This window comes from Podarcis muralis, chromosome 1 (genome assembly GCF_964188315.1).
Source record: "Podarcis muralis chromosome 1, rPodMur119.hap1.1, whole genome shotgun sequence".
Lineage (NCBI taxonomy): Eukaryota > Metazoa > Chordata > Lepidosauria > Squamata > Lacertidae > Podarcis > Podarcis muralis.
Window position 1 is genome coordinate 102662217 of NC_135655.1, and position 19218 is coordinate 102681434.

The 19218-nt window shown below is 41.9% G+C and overlaps 1 protein-coding gene across 47 annotated transcripts in view; it reads right to left on the reverse strand.

Annotated features, from left to right (window-relative positions):
• Positions 1-19218, reverse strand: part of NEB (nebulin) — a 159335-nt gene that overhangs the window by 46362 nt on the left and 93755 nt on the right. For all 47 annotated transcript variants that reach the window (XM_077936143.1, XM_077936200.1, XM_077936195.1 and 44 more), the window contains 23 exons: positions 18506-18613; positions 18291-18404; positions 17988-18185; positions 16845-16949; positions 16152-16256; positions 15945-16049; positions 14774-14881; positions 14567-14680; positions 13114-13311; positions 12421-12525; positions 11533-11637; positions 10816-10923; positions 10372-10479; positions 9863-9970; positions 8485-8589; positions 8262-8366; positions 7910-8008; positions 6443-6553; positions 5356-5460; positions 3558-3662; positions 2444-2548; positions 1212-1316; positions 368-472 (listed from right to left, as the gene is read on the reverse strand). In XM_077936143.1, coding sequence (XP_077792269.1) covers positions 368-472; positions 1212-1316; positions 2444-2548; positions 3558-3662; positions 5356-5460; positions 6443-6553; positions 7910-8008; positions 8262-8366; positions 8485-8589; positions 9863-9970; positions 10372-10479; positions 10816-10923; positions 11533-11637; positions 12421-12525; positions 13114-13311; positions 14567-14680; positions 14774-14881; positions 15945-16049; positions 16152-16256; positions 16845-16949; positions 17988-18185; positions 18291-18404; positions 18506-18613 — 2634 coding nt within the window. The remainder of the gene's footprint in view (positions 1-367; positions 473-1211; positions 1317-2443; positions 2549-3557; positions 3663-5355; positions 5461-6442; positions 6554-7909; positions 8009-8261; positions 8367-8484; positions 8590-9862; positions 9971-10371; positions 10480-10815; positions 10924-11532; positions 11638-12420; positions 12526-13113; positions 13312-14566; positions 14681-14773; positions 14882-15944; positions 16050-16151; positions 16257-16844; positions 16950-17987; positions 18186-18290; positions 18405-18505; positions 18614-19218) is intronic.

Here is a 19218-nt window from a genome sequence, read left to right on the forward strand (position 1 = left end):
GTGACTGAATACGGACAAGGGAGGCAGCAGAACTTCTCTTTGTGCAAGTGAAATATGCCTTCTGCTTGAGCAAAGGGGCTCTTTAGATTCCCACCCAAATCCCCCTTTCAACATATCTGTTGTTAAACAAGGAAAACTGAATTGCTGTTAGCTGCTCCTCATTATGTGGCTTAGATATTCTTGATAGAAGTGAAGTTTAAATTCAGAATTCAGTTTAACGATCCAGGAGAGCCTGTCTCCAAAAGGCAGAAAACTATTAATCATTTTTTCAATGCATTTTGCTCCCCTCAAGTAACACATTGCAGCCTATTGTTTTGGAAGGCTGTCAGCATGCAATACCCAAGTGTCGAAGCTGATCCACACTCACATCACTGACTGCATCGGTGACGGCACGGTGGTGGAAATGGTCTGGTCGATCTGGGATAGACCTCCAGATTCCTAATTGACTCATGTAGTTTTCTTTGTATTTCACCTACAAAAAAAAAAGAGCATTTAATTTTTAAAATAAGCAACACATTAATCGCCCGATATTACAGGATTGACATCAGTGATGGTGCAATCCTATACATGCGTACTCAGAGAAGCAACTCCTATTGTGTTAAACTTCTATCCTGCCCTTCTCCTGAAGGAGCTTCAAAGAGGCAATGGGACTTGCTTTCTAACATTCAGTGGAACTTGCTTCCCAATAAGTGGATTTAGGTTTGAAACCAGAATGTCCTGGCACAGCTACGCCACTTTATATAGACAACAGTGCTTAGCGCATGTAGGAATTTCTGGCCAGTCCATGTAACACATGGGGAAACAGAAGAGGTGGAAGTATGACAGAAGCTCAGGTGGAGAATGAGACCAGGGCACAAAGTATAAGGGAAACAAATGCTATAAAACATAAAAAGAGGCAGGGTGGGCCAGAATTAGCTGAGGCTTTGTGTTAGGAGGACCAGGTGTCAAGTAGACTATAAGGCCTGATAGGACAAGGGTTAGACCTGAGGTCACCCCTGCTTTCTCTCTGAAAGGAATCACATCCACCAGAGGCATGACCAGGGGTACTTACATTCTATAGGAAAAGGGGAGGTAAAGGAGTCTGAAGTAGTGGGGAGAGAGAATAACCTGTGTCCCATAGTATATATAAATAAGGTACATCTATCGTATTTTACAGTTATCAAAAGCAGCATATTTACTCAGGAATATGCATATATATCCAATATACTTACCTTGCTGATATCATCAGTGACCTTGCGGTGATACACAATATCCAAGGCATCTTTCACTGTGTGGTATTTACCCTTGGCTTTCTCAAATGTTTCTTTGTAGCGCAGCTGATAAAAAACAAAACAAAACAAAAAAGTACGAAGGCATCAGTTTTTAAATGTAGCAAACCTTATTTTCACATTTTCCTCAGAGGTTGCAATAGACAGGTAGAAAAAGCAGACCATCAAGTCCGCTTTATGCATATTATAAACAGCCAAGCAATCCTAGCTTACTCCATGGCACTCCTTGTAAATGTAAATCCTACTCCCCATTTAAGTATAGCTTTCATTTATTTAACTTTCTATTATAACCCGAGTTTTGCATATTCTCCTGTCTATTTCAAGACAAGAGTCCAGATCAAGAAACCATATTATCTAACTCCTCAAACCCCCTCCTCAATTTCTTCATTCTTCTTCTGCTGCCAACACAATTATACTCAAAAGTATCCATGTGGACAGAAAGGGTTGCGTCCAACTGAAGCATGGTCAGAGCAGACCCACTGAAACCAGCGAACATGACTAAAGTCCATTGGTTTTAGTGAGTCTACTCTGAGTATGTTTTAGCTGGATAAAACCCAAGAAGCCAGATTCAACTAACCTAGTGCAAGGGCTCCCACCAGTTCAATGGGGCTTTCCCCCTCCCTGTGCATGCCCCCCACCTCTCCTAAATCTGCCTTGGAGCATCGAGGGAACCCACAGCCTAGCGCCCAGGAGGAGGAGAGAAGAGACGGAACAAATTAGTATGATGCTGATTTTTACCCCAACAATCTTGGGTCAAGACAGATTTATACAGATTTTTAATGTATTATTTGTATTATGCTAGTATATAAGATTTCACAGGCAATGAGAAATAGACTCCATATGAATGTCAGACCAAAGAAACTTGATCTTATGTGCAGTAGGCTCACTCCTCTGTGCCACTGCTTCTCGGGAAGAACTCCATCACAACTGTTATAGAACTATGAATAGTTGTCTAATGGCTGCTGACTCTTTTGATCCCTTTTCCATATTAAAAAAAAATGCACCATGAGTATGTAAGCCATACAGAGCTAGAGAATAACCCAATAAGTAAATGATCTGGAAGAATTCTCACTGGTTTCAGGTTCAGTTCACAGACCTTGCCTGAACATTACTCTACATTCAGATCTAAACCACATAAAAAAAACCAAACCATCCCATTTTCATCAGATACTTACATCACTGGCATTCAGGTAGGCCTTCTTAGCTCTAATCATGATTGGTGTGTCAGCGACAGTTACATACTTGTGCTTCAGCTTCTCATATTGGGATTTGTATTTATTCTAAATTAAGCAGGGGGGATGGAAGAAAAAATAAGTACACCAAGGTGCTTGTGTGATATAGCATTAACTGCATGCAACTGGGCACTTAAAAAGACACTCTGATGTAGGAGTGAACTAAAGTAAATTTATTCACCATGTCAATGATTTGTTTTTCCTTCCAATAAAGTCAGCTAGAGGTCTGCGGCTGGTATATTCACTGGCAAATTGCAAAGCATACCACCCTAATATGCAGATAATCTCCCTGCCATTTCCATGTGTGCCCTTCCCTCCTCTGTGATGCTTGCCTAAATCAGCCTTCTCCAATGAGGTGCCATCCAGCTGTTTGGGGCTACAGCTCTCATCAGCCCCAGACAGCATGGCCAGCAGTCAAGGATGATGGGAACTGTAATCCAATCAGGGGCAGAGGAAGGGGGTGCGGTGGGGGCAGTCCGCCCCGGCTGTCACCACTGAGGGGGGTGACAAAATGCTGGGCAGCACTCATCGTGGGGCCTGCAGTGTGCCCAAGCCACGTGTCTCTCCTGGGAGTGACGTGGTGGCTCTGCGCTGCCCCAAATGGTCTTCCCACTGCCTCCCCCTCAGCTGTAGGGCAGCTGAGTGGGATGAGGCAGGCAGACTCCTCAGAGGCCCCATGGAGCATCCTACCCCAGCTGGCCCCACCCCTAGGTGCAAGGCACACATGCTGCCTCAAATTCCCAATCGGCTTGCTCCACCGCTGAATCCAATTACATGTGCCAGATGACCTCTCACTTAGACGCCACCCCCGGAAATGAACAGTATAGAAGAAACTGATACCTAAACAGGCAAAAAGTAAACGAATAAAAACAAAGCTAGATTGTGGCTTAACACGTATGAACAGCATATTTAATAAAGATTCTGTAAAACAGTTTTGATACACTGCATTTAATGTGTTTGCCAAACCCATTGTCTAGTCTAGACTTTAATGGTCTGGAGTGTGCAGTCTGTTTGCCATAGTAATAAAAAGAAGAGAAGGAAAGGTGCTCAGTCTTACCTCACTAACCAAGTCCTTCACATGCTTAGCAAGTTTCAAGGCCGGTGTCTGATCCCCAGCATGGTGATGGGGTCTTTCCTTGGTTGCAAGTTCGACGTACAAGTACTGGAGAAAGAGAAGAACCATAAATTGTCAAATTATGCTCCATACACACAAGAGACCTTGGATATAAGCGATTCAGTCCTTCGCTCACTGCTTTTTGCAAACTGAATCAGTGTACTTTTCTTCCTGATTCAGTATATCTATTCTGACTGGCAGCACCTCTCTGAGGTCTCAAGAAGAAATCCTTTATTGCCCTGTTATCTTTAGACCATTTAATGAACGATGCTGGTGAGACCTTCTGCACGCAAGGAATGTGCTCTATCACTGAGCCACAGCCCCTTCAACTTTATTTTTTCCCCCAATTAATTTTTATTGATTTTCAAAATTTTAACATCCAATTAATTTAAATTTAACATAAAATTTAAAAGTTGGTTTCCCAGCCCTTCACCTTTGGTGCTTCTTCACCTATCCTCCTTGCTGCATTGTATAACAGTATTTTTATCTCTTTCCCAATTAAGACAAATAACATTCCTGGAGGTGGCAGACACCCTGAATAATCTACTAGGTAATGGGGACAATTACAAAGCACAGGAAACAATCTAGGCTATGACAAAGGACAGGAAATGACTTGTAATTGTATCCACACAGTTTCAAAGCACATATTGATGGGAGGAGGAAGAGTTCTGAATATATCCATTTTGTTGTGCTGAACAGATTCAACAGTGGCAGTTGGTGCTGCAGTCACATGGCATAAGCTCTAGGAGACCATACAAGATCTGTCAAGTTCTTCATTCCTTACTGGAAATGAAAAACGGCCCTCCAGCTGTTTTGGGACTACAAAATGGCTCTCCAGTTGTTTTGGGACTACAGTTCCCATCATCCCTGACCACTGGTCCTGTTAGCTAGGGGTGATGGGAGTTGTAGTCCCAAAACAGCAGGAGGGCCAAGTTTGGCCACCACTGCCTTATGACTTTGACAACATTAGAAGAAGATTGGAGAACTGTGCCAGAGTTATGTTTTGACAAGGTTTCAATAATATTACAGTTAGTGTTGGGGGAGAAATTCAGTTCAGTTAGTATTTTTAAGTGAAATTAACTAAATCTCACTTCCTCAAATTGTACACAAAGCCAAAGACAGCTATCCTTTGAAAGCAGCACTTCGCTGAATTTTGCAATGGAGTTTTCCTACCAAATAGTGGGCTGGTTCACACCCAGCACTAAACCAAACCATGGCTTAGCTCAACACACATAGGCATGCAGGTTCCCAGAGTGGAGATTGCAATTGCATTGCTCCTCTTCTGTTCCTGTGGCTGCCGTAAGCCAAGACATAGTTTGGCTCCGCATGTTATTTAAACACAGGCCCAACATTGCAAAAACATATGTGTCAAGAGAAATGTGCGCTAAGATGCTGACATATTCATGCAAGGGCAAATTGAGGTATAAATATGGAAAACTGGACTTAAGCTTGGAAAATATGAGAAACAGACAGAAACCAAAGCTGACAGATTCGTCCATCCACCCCTAAGTGCAATGGAGGTTTATGCACATATTGATTACCTATCAATATTTACTAATTTGGGTGGAAACATTTGTTAAGGATATGATGCTATCACAAAGACAGCTTCTATAATGAATGGGCAACTGCAGATTGCTTTGTATCAGACGCCCCAGAAAATATATAGAAAGAGTTGTGCATTGTTGAATGAGAATTCCACATGTACTATCCAGCTTCATTTCTGTTCAGTAATGGTTCTTACCTTACTCTGTAGTTTTTGCCCTCTTTTGGCCCTGTTGATATCTGGTGTATCGAGGATAGATGTGTACTTGGTCTTTTGCTCCTTGCCTGCGGCTCTGTACACAAGCTAGAAAGAGAAACAACAATGCACTTTCGTCTTCCGTAGCCAACCTTACAGCACAAGTGTATTAGAAAACAAAGAGAGTTAATAAGCTGACAGTGAGCAGAAGGAAGTCTGATATGGTTGACTGACAGACTCTGTCCTTACCGCTAACTGAACTGGCATAAGCCTATCACACCCCATTGTCATTTTTACTGAAAGCAGATTATTGAAATTGCTGGATCTAACATAGCCACATCCACTACTTTCTGTGGTTCAACTCTGAGTGAATCCGTGTTGACTATCACCCAATGTGATTAGAAGACTTGACCCTCCACAAGTGCTTTATGACAGCTATTTGAAAAATCTACAAATCGCTGCATACAAGATATTGTTTCAATAGCTTGGTGTTCTTGTGCGGGTTCCCCACAGGCATCTAGTTGGCCACTGTGAGAACAGGATGCTGGACTTGATGGGCCATTGGCCAGATCCAGCAGGTTCTTCTTATGTTCTTACATTATGAACTTGGAGCTCCCTTGACATCACTGCTGCCTCTCACTGCCCTATTCCCATCCCAGCAAGTGGCAGCGCTGCTAGTGGGTGCCTGAAGCTCCATACACACACCCTCCACCTCACACAGCTCAGTCAGTAAAGCATGAGACTCTTACTCTCAGGGTTGTGGGTTCAAGTGAAAGATTGAGTGAAAGATTCCTGCATTGTAGGTGGACTAGATGGTCCTTGTGGTTCGTTCCAACTTTGCAGTTCTACTGCAAATCATAATCCTATTATTTTATATGCTGCTGCTGGCTGTAAAACTAGTTCAGCCAAAATATTCTGCATAGCATGAACCTTAACTGTGGTCTCTTGCTAAAGAACAAAGAACTTCTCTTCATCTGCAAGTCTACTTTAGAGCAGCTGCCGTAGAAGCACACTTAAAACGATCCAAGCATCCCTTTAAATTCACTTTAAAAAATTTCAGTGCAGGAGGATTAAAGAACATCAAACTTACATCACTCAAATGGGTCTTCAGCTCCTGAACGGTCCTGTAGACGGGAGTGTCCAGAACCACACGATATTTATCTTGTGACTTCTTTGCAGCTTCAGTGTAGACGTAATTAGACTGAAAAAGAAATGTGCTTGTGTCAAAAGAACATGCAGTCTCCATCAGCCCAACAATAAAACTTTGAATCCTAACAAAGAAGACTAATGAAGTCACAGCCCCTTGCTATAACTCCACAAGAATCTCTGGAATGTACAGGTTAGTAGTACAACGCAAAACATCACTTTAGTTGCTTTGTAAGTGGGTCATAACGTAACATCCATTCAAACACATTAGGATGGCTTCTGTAGAAAACATTAGAGCCAAGCCACTAAGCATAGAACAACAATATCTTAAAATCTGCACCCATACATCCAGTAGCGAATCTTGGGGCCTCAAATTTCAGTGGGATGCCAAAATTCCACCTGCCCCTACTTCTCACCTTCCATTCTACATAATAGCTGTGGCACCCCATGCAACCATACTGATAGCTCTCCCCTAAATCTACCTCTGATACATCTGCTTCTCTATAGCTGTAAACAGGAAGGAAGTGGGGGAGGGTGTGCTATGGAAGAGATACTAATCAGCACACACATTTGAAACTGTAGCTCATGATTTGGCACACACAGTGGTTCTGTTAGTCCAGTTGTACCAGCAGAAGCCAACACAGGAATGGGAGCAAGTCACATGTAGTTTGCAGGTGTTAAGTTCACTGATTGCACACTCTTGCTACTTGCAAAGGACAACGTCCATGTTCAGACATCATGGCAAGTCTGCTTACTATGCACAACCCAAATCAAGCTGACTTTGCTTTTGCTCACTCCTTCTGGCTTGTGCTAGGAGATAACAAACCATAATTCCAGATATCATTGTTTTGTTTTGTTCCAATAAAGCACAACCAGTAAGCCAAGGACAAGCCTTGGCTAGATATCATGGTTTCTTGGAAACAAAACAAACCATAAACCCTGATTTGGATGTAACAGGAAGCCAGGAATTGTGGAGCAAAGCACAGCAAAGTGGGACTGATTTATGTCTTACCGTGATGCGTGAACAGAGTCAGTGATGGGGTGGCACTTTTAGCTACTAATGAACATTATGACAAAGGACTGCTGTGGGATAAAGTGACCCAACACATCTAACCAAGGATAGGGCCTCACTTCCAAGAACAATGTCCACAGCATATCTAATGACCACACATAAACCTTGGTATGGCATTGCCTAGTCTGATCTCATGCCCAGCATAGTACAATTCACAGTTTATAGTGGGAAAGAACCTCACTTTTAAATATAAAAAGGTATAACTTAAATCAAGTCAAACCAACCAAACAGACAACAAAAAGCAACACTTGAAAATGGCAGTGTTTCACCTCTTGATTATTTGTCAGCAAAAAATTAAGGAGTCGTCCAACAGAGATAGTCATGGAAAAAGAAACATACCCAGAGCTTGCGCAAATGTCGAGCACGGACCATATCAGGGGTATCATAGAGGAAGCAGCCCAGGCCTCTCAGCCACTGAAGATCAGTTTTATATTTAACCTGCCAAACAATGATAAGGATGTAATACCATATCTATTACATAAATAAACCATCATATTATGTGTTATAATCATAGTGTTTTGAATACTTATGCAATAACTGAATAGTTTTAAAAGATGGCAAAGAAAAGATGATAAAGAATATAGAATGTGTGCATGACACACACACACACACACAGAGAGAGAGAGAGAGAGAGAGAAACTAAATAAGAGTAGGAATTGAGCCACTAATGCTACTAAGCCCAAAAGCTTACATCGCTTGTAATCTCTCCAACATAACGGTTATGTATCGTCTCCGGTGTATATGGCAAGGAAATCATGTGCCCCTGCATCTTGAAGAAGTCAGTCTTGTAGATCAGCTGAGATACAAAAACAAAGGAGGTGGGTGGAGAATTAGGGTGATTTTTTCCCCCATCACATCAGACATTACTGGAATTTATCTATTTATTTATTTTTAAATGTATAAGAGAGGCATACATCACTGATGGATTCCTGGTTCGTTTTCACTTGGCGAATTTCAGGCGTGTCGGGCGTGGTATGAATCTTATCCTTGTTTTTGTGATATACTTCCCTATAGAGCCTCTGTAACAAAAGAGAAGGAGTTATTGCACATGGTGCTGAAACCAATAAAACAAAAGACACCCTGATCTAGAATTCCATGGCCTGCCTACCACTGCTGGGAATCCTGCAGGCAGTACTTCTGCTCACCCGCCCATTCAGTCGGCAGAACATGCTGCTCTGCACCATCAGAGTGAGGCTGGCATCAGTCCATGAATGGAGGCTGGCAGATCTGAGTAGAGGGATACCTCAGCCCAATCCAATCCCCCAGTGCAAAAGAGGTTTGGACTGCAACAGCAATTTCTTGGGAGTAAGCCCCATTGAACTCAGTAGGACTTACTTCTGAGCAGACATGTGATTGTGCTGCAAAGTCTACCTTCGACAGCGAACATTTGTTTTCTTTCTTGCAAAACAACTTCCTATTTCTTTTGCTGATTCAAGTAAGTATGCTCCTTTAATTTGCACTCTGGAGCAAATTGGTTACCGTATTTTTTGCTCTATAAGACTCACTTTTTCCCTCCTAAAAAGTAAGGGGAAATGTGTGTGTGTCTTATGGAGCGAATGCAGGCTGCACAGCTATCCCAGAAGCCAGAACAGCAAGAGGGATTGCTGCTTTCACTGCACAGTGATCCCTCTTGCTGTTCTGGCTTCTGAGATTCAGAATATTTTTTTTCTTGTTTTCCTCCTCCAAAAACTAGGTGCGTCTTGTGGTCTGGTGCGTCTTATAGAGCGAAAAATACGGTAAGTTTTTGCCTGGTTATGGGATCTTCTCTGTTCACATTGCTTGGCCAGCTTGGCCAGGCTCTAAGATTTCAATGAGAGTGACTAGAATTGCACATTGGACACTGACCACCTGTAACAAGGCAGGAGCCTGGAAATATACTGACCTCAGAAGGGAGAATACAACTACCATAATTCTGCATCTCTTTCCACCCAGACCCAGGTAGTGAATCAGGAAAGTTGTAGCAGCCCATGAAGAAGGAACCAAAGAGTGTTTCACACTTGATCTCATGCGATCAGTCTAAGTGTGCCCCTTTCATTACATACCCCAATAACAAACATTTATAATAAGGGGAGAGTCATCATTCAAACTATATTTACATTTAAGTCATTAACTATAAAAAATTTATATGCTTATGAAGACATTTTACAGAACATGGGGTCCTGAGTGTATGACAAAATCATATCATGGTTTTATAATGAGATGCATAAGATTCCAACAGGGATCTTATTTATTTATATTTGCATCATCAAGTACCATATGAATGCCAGTTTCCTTAAATACTATTCACATTACCTCATTGAGAATTTTGTTGACTTTCCTTATGTTTACAAACGGAACAGCTTTGGGTCCAAAATTGTAACCTTTATCCTTGATGTGTTCATAGACTTCCTTGTATTTCAGCTGAAATCATACCAAAAAAAAAAAATCAGAAAGGTATGTATTTTAGACACAATAGCTGTTTATAATAGAACCTAAAAATGAAGTCATACCATTTAGCAGAACATGAATATATACTTACATCCATGCTAACTTTTAAGGTATCTAGGATTGTAGTTAAGCCCTCTTGCCCATTTCCTGATACCTCCCCATTCCCTTGCCTTGCCTTATTAACACCCCCCAAGATCCTATGGTTTTGCTGCATTTTCCCATTTCTATAAAATAATATAAAACTTATATGGCCATGTTTTCAATAAGTATAAGATTGCAACCACAGTTTTTGTAACTGAACAGGTATCTATTTATTTATGCAACTATATTTATTTGGAATAGTAGTATGAGTTAAAAAACGATCCACCACTCACATAACTGCCAAGGTATTGGGCATGTTTAGCATGCTTGAAACCAGGGGTATCTGGTGGGAGTTTGTATCCAGTGGGAAGTGCATGCCAGCCAGCTTTTCGGTAGAGACCCTGCCAAAAAAAAAAAGAAAAGAAAATTCATGACAATGTTTAAATACTGATTTTGCAATGAAGTTCAACACTATGAATACATTCCCTCACAATTAGGTATTGAGCATGCATTCTCATTTGCTTGGGGGTGGTTATGTGATATTGTGTCAAGCGGTGACTATCCCATACTTCCTGTTGCTTTCCTTTCCACAAAAAGTCTAGGGTGGTGGTTGTTGTTTTAATGGATTTGTTGCACAAGAACACCAATAATTGCTCAACTTGAATTTTCAAGTATGCACTTGAACCCCACCCACAAAGCAGCAAAAATCTGGGGGTAGCTCCAGCCCCAGCACTTACTTCATTCTGTATCCTGTAAGCATGAGTTGCCCGCTCCAAATCCACCGTCTTATCTGTTGGAGTGTATTTCCCTTTGACATTGTGCACATAGTCATGGCGGTAAACGGCCTAAGGAACATAGAAAATGTAAAACTGATGCTGAATGATACAGTAAAAGCTTATGTGCTGAATATGAGCTGGGCATACATCTGGAGAAGGCAGAGTATCAGTAGTAACAGTAACAGTAACAGTAATTTGTACCCTGCCCATCTGACTGGATTGCCCCAGCCACTCTGGGCAGCTTCCAGCATATATAAAACCATAATAAAACATTACACATTAAACACTTGAATGCTGGGGTAGAGGAAAGGCACCATCCAACCACAGGGGTATTGTGGGGATTAGAGGAGGAAAAGTGAGAGCCAAGTACACCACTTTGAGTTCCTCAGAGAAAAAGGTGAGCCACCAATGCAATAAATAACTAAATAATAAAACCACAAATAAAATAGGAATCTGCGTACAACTGTAAACTGGATCTGGTGATTAAGGTGGGGGGATGGCTATGAATGCTGACTGAATCTCTGAACAGGATACATAGCCTACTAACTAATTGGCTGGTTTGATGTGCGTTACTAAAGCACTGCTACTATTGTTAATGAGAGCGTAATTGAAATGTGTGTGGGGGGGGACGACAAATATTATGATGAAGCTGCGGTGAACAGAAATGGAGAGCCTTACCTCACTCAGATTCATGGCACTCTGGACATTCTGAACATAGAGAGGTGTGTCGGTGACCACGGTGTAGTTGCTTTCCATTTTCTTGGCCTTTGACTTGTATTTCAACTACAAGAGAGAGAGAGAGAAAGCACCTGAACCTTCCCTTTCTCGTTCCCACCACTGACTTTGTCAAATGTCCCACCCATTCGGCAGCTTTTCTGAAGGCACTCCAACCAACCACTCCTCAAATATGCCAGCTATACCTGGCAGCTGCCCTGAAATAAGAGCCTCTCCTCCAACTTCCCAAGAAGCTGAAGTAAAACTCCAAGAAGAGGAAGAAGCAAGAATGATAACAACAATAAGGCTGCCACATTGTTTCAGTCTTGCCTTATCATCATCATCATCAAACCTTTTATTGGCATCACATACAAACATCCAAAACAAATCAATACAGAATTACCACTTCCCCAGTGGCACAAAACATTATCAGCTGACTATTGTATCCTGCATTCAGTTAATTAGCATTTTTTTAAAAAAATCAAAGGAAGTTGAAGAGAGGGGAAAGGAGATGTGTGTATTCCTAACTCACCTGAATTCAGAGGAGATAATTAAGTTTATTGTTAAAGCAGTGGTGCTTCTGCTTTTATAGTAGGTAAACCACAGCAAAAAAATAAATAAAATGAAAACAAATAGCAGATTGTTGCATTATGTATGTTTTACCGAGTGGCAAAAGTGTGCAAGGCTGACTGACAAAAGTGCAGTCCGATATAAAATACATGAAGCAGACAGCAGTCAGCTTTCAATTCAACCTACTAACCATGCCCCCAAAAGAGCTGTAAGAGGAGCTTGAAGGAGAGCTAGGAAGGAAGCTTCAGAACAAAGCAATTTGCTATCACCAGTTGTACTCACGTCATTACGAAGGTCATAGGCATGTTTGGCATGGAGAATTTCAGGGGTGTCCCAGACAAAGCAACCTATGCCTTTGAGCCAGTTGAGGTCATCTTTGTACACAATCTAAGGTATTGGATTAAAAATAGAGAAGAGTGAGAATTTCATAGCAAAACATAGCAAACATTCATTATACACAAATCATGATCAAAACTTTGCTACATAATGGAAACCAGCTTAGAGCGTTAGAATTAATTTCTATTGGCTGCCATTATGTTGCTCGATTTTCTAAGCACTCCTTTTTTCAACAACCCGCTGTTTCCTCAGATTCCTGCTTTTCAGCCAGTTCCTATTTAGTCCTAGTAATACAACTTGTATTATGGGCAGTTTGATTCAATGTCTGTCTGTCTGTCTGCACACAGACAGCAGGCGCATGAAAAACTGAAAATGTTTACTGCAAAAACTTCCAGATTGAAACCCTGAAAGGTTCTCTGTTCGTTAAAAGCCCAATTAATTGTCCCTTTGAAGGCATGCTTCTCCTGCATCCACCAATCAGCAATCAAAGGGGTGTGGGATTGACGCCGGTCGAGAGGCAATGAACACAGCCTGCAAGCTTATAGATGTAGTTTGTCACACCATTAATGCTCCTTTTCCTGTCATGTGCAAATATAATAGTTTTTCCAAAGGCAGACCTGGTATCATTTGCAGACTTACATCACTCAGCTGGTCGTTGACTTTCCGAGCAAGAGCATTGGCATGAAGATCTGGGATGTTGGCCCATTCATGGAGACGGATGCGATAATCGATTTCACTGACTTTCTTCTGAGTGCTCTTAGCTGAGACTATGTCCACCATGTCTGGTGCAATATGGATTTTGGCCTTGTTCTTTTCATAGCCTTCTCTATATAAGCGCTAGGGTAAAATAGAATTACTACTACTACTACTACTACTACTACTACTACTACTACTACAATTATTTCTTCTTACCCACCCTTTATCCTAAGGTCCCACAGCAGGTTACAACCACTAAAAAATTATATATTAAAAACAGTCTAAAACAAATTACAATCCCATGAGTTAGCTAACAACTAACAAACAATTCATGAAGTCGTATCTGAGTAGACCAGAATATTAGCTTCCAGTATTTTTTTATAATAATAATGGGAAGCTCCTAATAATGGGGGGGAAATATAAATAAGATATTAAACCACGTGAAGGGTGACATTCTGGCACAAGCATGACATCATAGGAAACTACAACTCTAAGGGGAGAAACAGCAGAGTGGAGTGCCTGCTTGACCCTTTTGGTTCCAGCCATTCTTCTGCTCAGAATCCCAGGTTTTTCCATCCGTAAGAACGGGGAAACCAACCCATAATGAAATCCAATGGCACCTGCCTTCTTTTAGAACAGATACCACTAATAGAATATGCTCTTCATATGCTTTCAAAATCTGCTCTGAAGGTTTGGGAGAATGTCTGGAGCAGATTTAGAGCTTGGGATGGACTGCAAGGCAGGAGGTGGGAAGAAAAATTGGCATTGATGTCACACTATGGAACTCTGTGTACCTGTACATTTAGTTTGGCCCTTAGTGATCTACATGCACTTGTGTGAATGAAGGTGACCTATATCAACATATTGTTATAGCTCCTGGGTAAATCACCCTTTGTTAAGCTGATTATCTGATACCTGCAATGATCAGCTGACTTTCCCTGAATGGATACAGCTAATGAATTGAAATTACTTTTCCCAACCCATCACCAGGTAGAGGGGCAGAAAACTATGATGCTGCAGTTTGAGCAGTTAAGAGAGACAGAGAGTTGGAAGTTCTTCTGCTGAACTATGCCTGAGCAAAAAGCAGCCTGCAGGAGGCTACAGAAATCTGGGCAGTTGCTGTCTTTGTGAATATGATGCATGACTCGTGGTTGTGCTGACCACTATGGCAGTCTCTTGCTTCCAATAAGTTCTCCTCTGGGCACAATAAGTCCCCAGCGTGCTCTCTTCCAATGAACACTAAATCCTGTAGCACTCCCATCTCTTGGGGAAGTGAGGGGTGCTAAATAACATAGCCTTTCAGTATCTAAAACCAGCTATTAACGGAAATAATATGATTTAAAAAGTGTAAGACGGCACTTTTCTTATTAGATGTTATATCAGAAATAAACCTTACATCAATATTCAGCTTGCCAACCCTTAGGCATCTGGCAGTATTGGGATCATCCTGAACCCCTCTGGGTAGAGTGTAAAGCGCTTTAAACCGATCATACTCCTCTCGATACTTTACCTATGCGGAAAAAGAAAATGGAAATCCAAGTTACTTAGAATGATACATCATTCGTACGACATCTTTAGGAATGTATTGCTTGGGTACACTTACAATACTGGCATTGTGCTTCAGTTCTTTGGCACGGACAAATGGCACAGCATCAGGAGGCAATGTGAAACCAGTGGCCTTCACTTTATCCCAGGCATCCTTGTACAGGTTCTGTAGAGGCGAGAATCAAAGCACTGCGGTCTATATATGCTACTATACACTAAGGCCTTGTCCACACTGGAGCACCTGCCTGTCTCCACATTAATGTAGGAGTGTCTACAGAACGTCCTCCCCATCTCAGTGTTCTCCTGTCCTCTTTTTTAAATGTGGGGCTTTCTGCTCCTGGGAAACGTTGAAATCCAAGGATTAAAAATCCCACATTTAAAGGGGGGGGGGAGATCTGAGGAAATGTTGGGATGCTGAAGATGTCATGTAGATGCCCTTGTTATTAATGGGGACAGGAAGGTGCAGATCCATATTTTGCTCTGGTGTAGACAAGCCCAAATATTTTGAGCTGCTTTAGAGTCATCTTCTATGAGGCCCCAAAGCAGTAAGAACCATGAGTAAGAACCAAATATTAAGACACCTTTTCTGCCTTTTAAAGCAGAAAGGCCTAGAGCTACACGTTCTTTCACATAGTCAGGGAAGGAAACAATTGCTTAAATCCACACAAACAAAATGGATACTAAAAATCATGGCCTTCCATGCCCCAACTTAGAAAAGGCAATCCAAAAGGAAAGAAATTTCAGTACTAAACATCAAGCTCAGGCTTGGTCTGTCATCCTTCAGGATGGGGAAATTCCATAATTTTTGGAGCAGGGCTGAAAAACCTCAGTTTCTCCTAAGTGTATTGTGATTAGCCACAGGTGGCAATTTCAAGAGGCATGCCAGATTGTAGGGATGTAAACCCAGGTATGCTAGCCCCAAGTCATGCTGTGTTCCAACGTCAGGTGAAAACATTCCCCTTTTGCTGGGTCCTCAGACAGCAGTAGCAATATGCTGTTAATCAGAGACCTGTGTACTGTGAATTTTAATTGAAATAGTTCTAATCTGTGTACAGCACTCTGCATTGTTGCTCCGTACTTTGGTTAAGCCTCCCTGACACCATATGAAGGGAAGAAATAAATATTGGCTAGCATACCCAGGTACTTATAGCTAAAAGAATTCCAAGATAAACCACCACCCAAAAACAGCCCATCTCATTAGCCCCTGAAAATAAAGTTTAAACACTCACACTACTGAAAAGGTGCTTGAGGTTCTGAATCCTATCATGATCAACTGTTTCCAAAACTGTGGTATATTGGTCCTTCATTTTATGGTATTGTTCTTTGTATTTCACCTATAATCAAAGGCAGATTCAGTCATTACTGTAGTTCCCTTTACAATTCAAGGGAAGGGAAGAGAATGAACCAGGGCAAAGGAAAGGATGAGAATGACTCACATCGCTAGCGTTGATGCCACTCTCGATAGCAGTTATATAAACTGGAGTGTCCATAACCACACCGTAGTTCTGTAAATTGTCTTTTCCTGCTTTTGTGTAGAGCAACTGTGAAACCAAGGCAAAAAGAAGGCATTAGGACAGAGAACAGCTACACTGGATTATTTAGCAACTCTAAGCACACTGCGTAGCGATGGGATTCCTTCTTTGGTTTCTTTGATGTCCCTTTGGCAGGTATGGGGAATAAATCGCCTTAATATAGAAACGTGCTACTAATCAGGTGTGGTTTTTTAAAAAATGTTAGTTAGTGCACTTAGCACTTTCAAGGAAGCTAACAGCTGTTTTAAGTGCAGTAGCTTGCTTTATTGTCTGGAAGGAAAGATGGCCGCTGCCATATTTTAATGAATTTATGCCTGCATTTATCCACAAGTGGGAAATTCCAACAATTCTAAGGACTTGTCTTATACTGAGTCAGGATGTAGTTCAGTACTGTCTATGACTCTGATTGAAAAGAGATCTCTGAGGCCTGAGGCAGGCATCTTTCCTAATCCTGCTACCCAATATTCTTTAGCACCTCTATGAATGGGAAATGGTGCAAACCCCAAACTGATCAAATAAAGAAACCTTATAGAGAGACATGGTTCCCAGTTCCAGGACCACCACCATCCCTGTATTAGGCAAGATCCATTTGCTTACTTGACTCTGAAGATCATAAGACTTCTTAGCGTGCAGGATTTGAGGTGTGTCCCACACATAGCATCCAATTCCCTTCAGCCATGTTAAGTCATCCTTGTACACAACCTGCACATGACAGTAGTGGGGGGGGGGGACACACACAAATGCAATGAACACATTATGCATTGTTTCAAACATCTCCAGTCATACTAATGCTTTGGTCCAGTGCAGAAAAGTGAGGAGTGGAAGTGATATAAGAGATTTACGTGTATTCTGGGGCTGCCTGCACGGGTTCCAGATGACTACTACCATTCCCACTTTGAGAATTCTCTTAGAATAACAGTTAGTATTTCTATAGAGCTATAGAGTTCTTCAAGCATGTTACATACATCATCTAAGGCTGCTGTCCAAACCTGCCGCTGCAGAGCAACCACTGCAGCTGCAACCAAGCCATTCACGGTGGTGGCAGAAGGTGGAGCAAGCAGATCAGGACTCATTCATGTACCAGCTTCAGGCTGCCATAGCAACTGGACCTGGAACATGCCTGATGTGAGAGCAACTCAGGATCCAGCAAATCCTGGGCCAGTTCGGCTCCTCTCTACCTTTGCAACTCTTCATCTCATGGCTGTTTGGCAGGTGAGTGGAGGGGGGGGGCATGTGCTGGTGAAGAATCCAGCACCACCACCCCCGGCCAAAGCCTGGACTACAGCCTTGTTCCCCAAAGCATAAAATCATACGAAGAGCCTAATTAGATCACATCAAGGTTGACTATCCTATATCCCACTAGGTGTTTCTGTTGTCTCTAAGCAGGGCATGGAGACAACAGCCCTTCTCCTGAGGGTTTCCCTTCCTCCACTTAACAATTGGAATTTTAGTGCCACACCGCCTCTGTACATTGAGATGGTATTTGGGCATAATGGCTATTAGCACTTGGTAGACCTATCCTTCATCAAATTGTCCATTGGGCTGAGATAGGAGGAGTGATTTGCCCAATGCCTTCCTATGACTTTATGGGTCCGGCAAGATTTGGGTTGGATGCTTCTTCTTCACGAACCACACTACCCCAATTTGTAAAACAAAAGGGCAAGCTACTCACAACACCACCTTTTCCTGCTTCTCTATAGCAAATGAAATGGTTCTTAATTTGATCGGGGAAATACATACGTCGCTTAGAATTTCCTGGGCTCTTTTAGCCATAATAACATCATGCTCCTCAGGTGAACAGTTCCACTGATGGAGGTAAGTTCGGTATTCGAGGTCACTAAGGATGTATTGGCATTTCTTAGCCAACACGTGGTTTATCATGTCGCTTGGGATATGAATGTGTGCCTTGGTGTCCTCATAATTCTTCCTGTAGGCCAGCTAGAAATCAGGAGATTGAGATGGAAAATGTAAGTTTGGTTTTTCCACATTATTCAGACTCAAGGAAGAGCCCCACCCAACAACAACAACAACACTACTACTTACCGCACTCCTTATCTTTTGGAAAGCAAGAGAATGGACAACACTTGGGAAATCATTTATTTGTGTCCCAGCCAGATAATGGCCCTTCTGCTTCTCATACACTTCTTTATATTTGAGCTGTGAAGTGCAAACATGGGACACATTAGATAAGACACATAGCAGCCCCACAAGCAAACAGTGGCAAAGTAGTTAATGAGGGAAAGAAGGGTCACACTTACCTCGCTGTTAATGTAATCGGCATGTTTGGCACCGACAATAGGGATGTAGTCTGGAGGCAGAGTGTACCCAATGGCCTTGGTGGATTCCCATGAATCCTTGTACAGGTTCTAGATGGCAAAAGGTGTAAATGGGATATAAATGAGCAGGATGTTTTCCAACAAATGTAATCATGAAGAGCAAAAACAAATCAACTAAACCACTATGCATTCTCTACAGCACAATCTCGGACTCTTTCAATTTTTCCAAAGCACAACACTATATAAATACTTCCCTGATTTAATTTTCATTACCTTCACAGGGTTGTCTACTATATGTCTACTATATGTCTAACTATATATGGCAGCAGCCCTCAAGGGTCTCAATGAGATGTTCTTTCCAGCTATACCTGGAGCTCCCTGGAGCAGAACCAAAGATGTTCTGCACTATGTCCTAGTGCTGTACCACTAAGATATGGCACCTTCCCAATGGGTGAAGCTAGTAGATGGGGACCTGCCTAAGCTAGAGACCTAAAGTTCCCTAACTGTAGCACCTATTTTCATACAATATCCTCCATGTGCTGTTCACCCAGAAGCCTGAAACTTTATCATTGAAGAAAAAACACTTCCTAATTTTGTGAAAACAGTAGGCCAACTTTTGTACAGTAGGCTACATTCCAGTCGTGCAGAAGTCAGGGCTTTCTACACATGCACAAGCAAGAGGATTGTTGCAATTA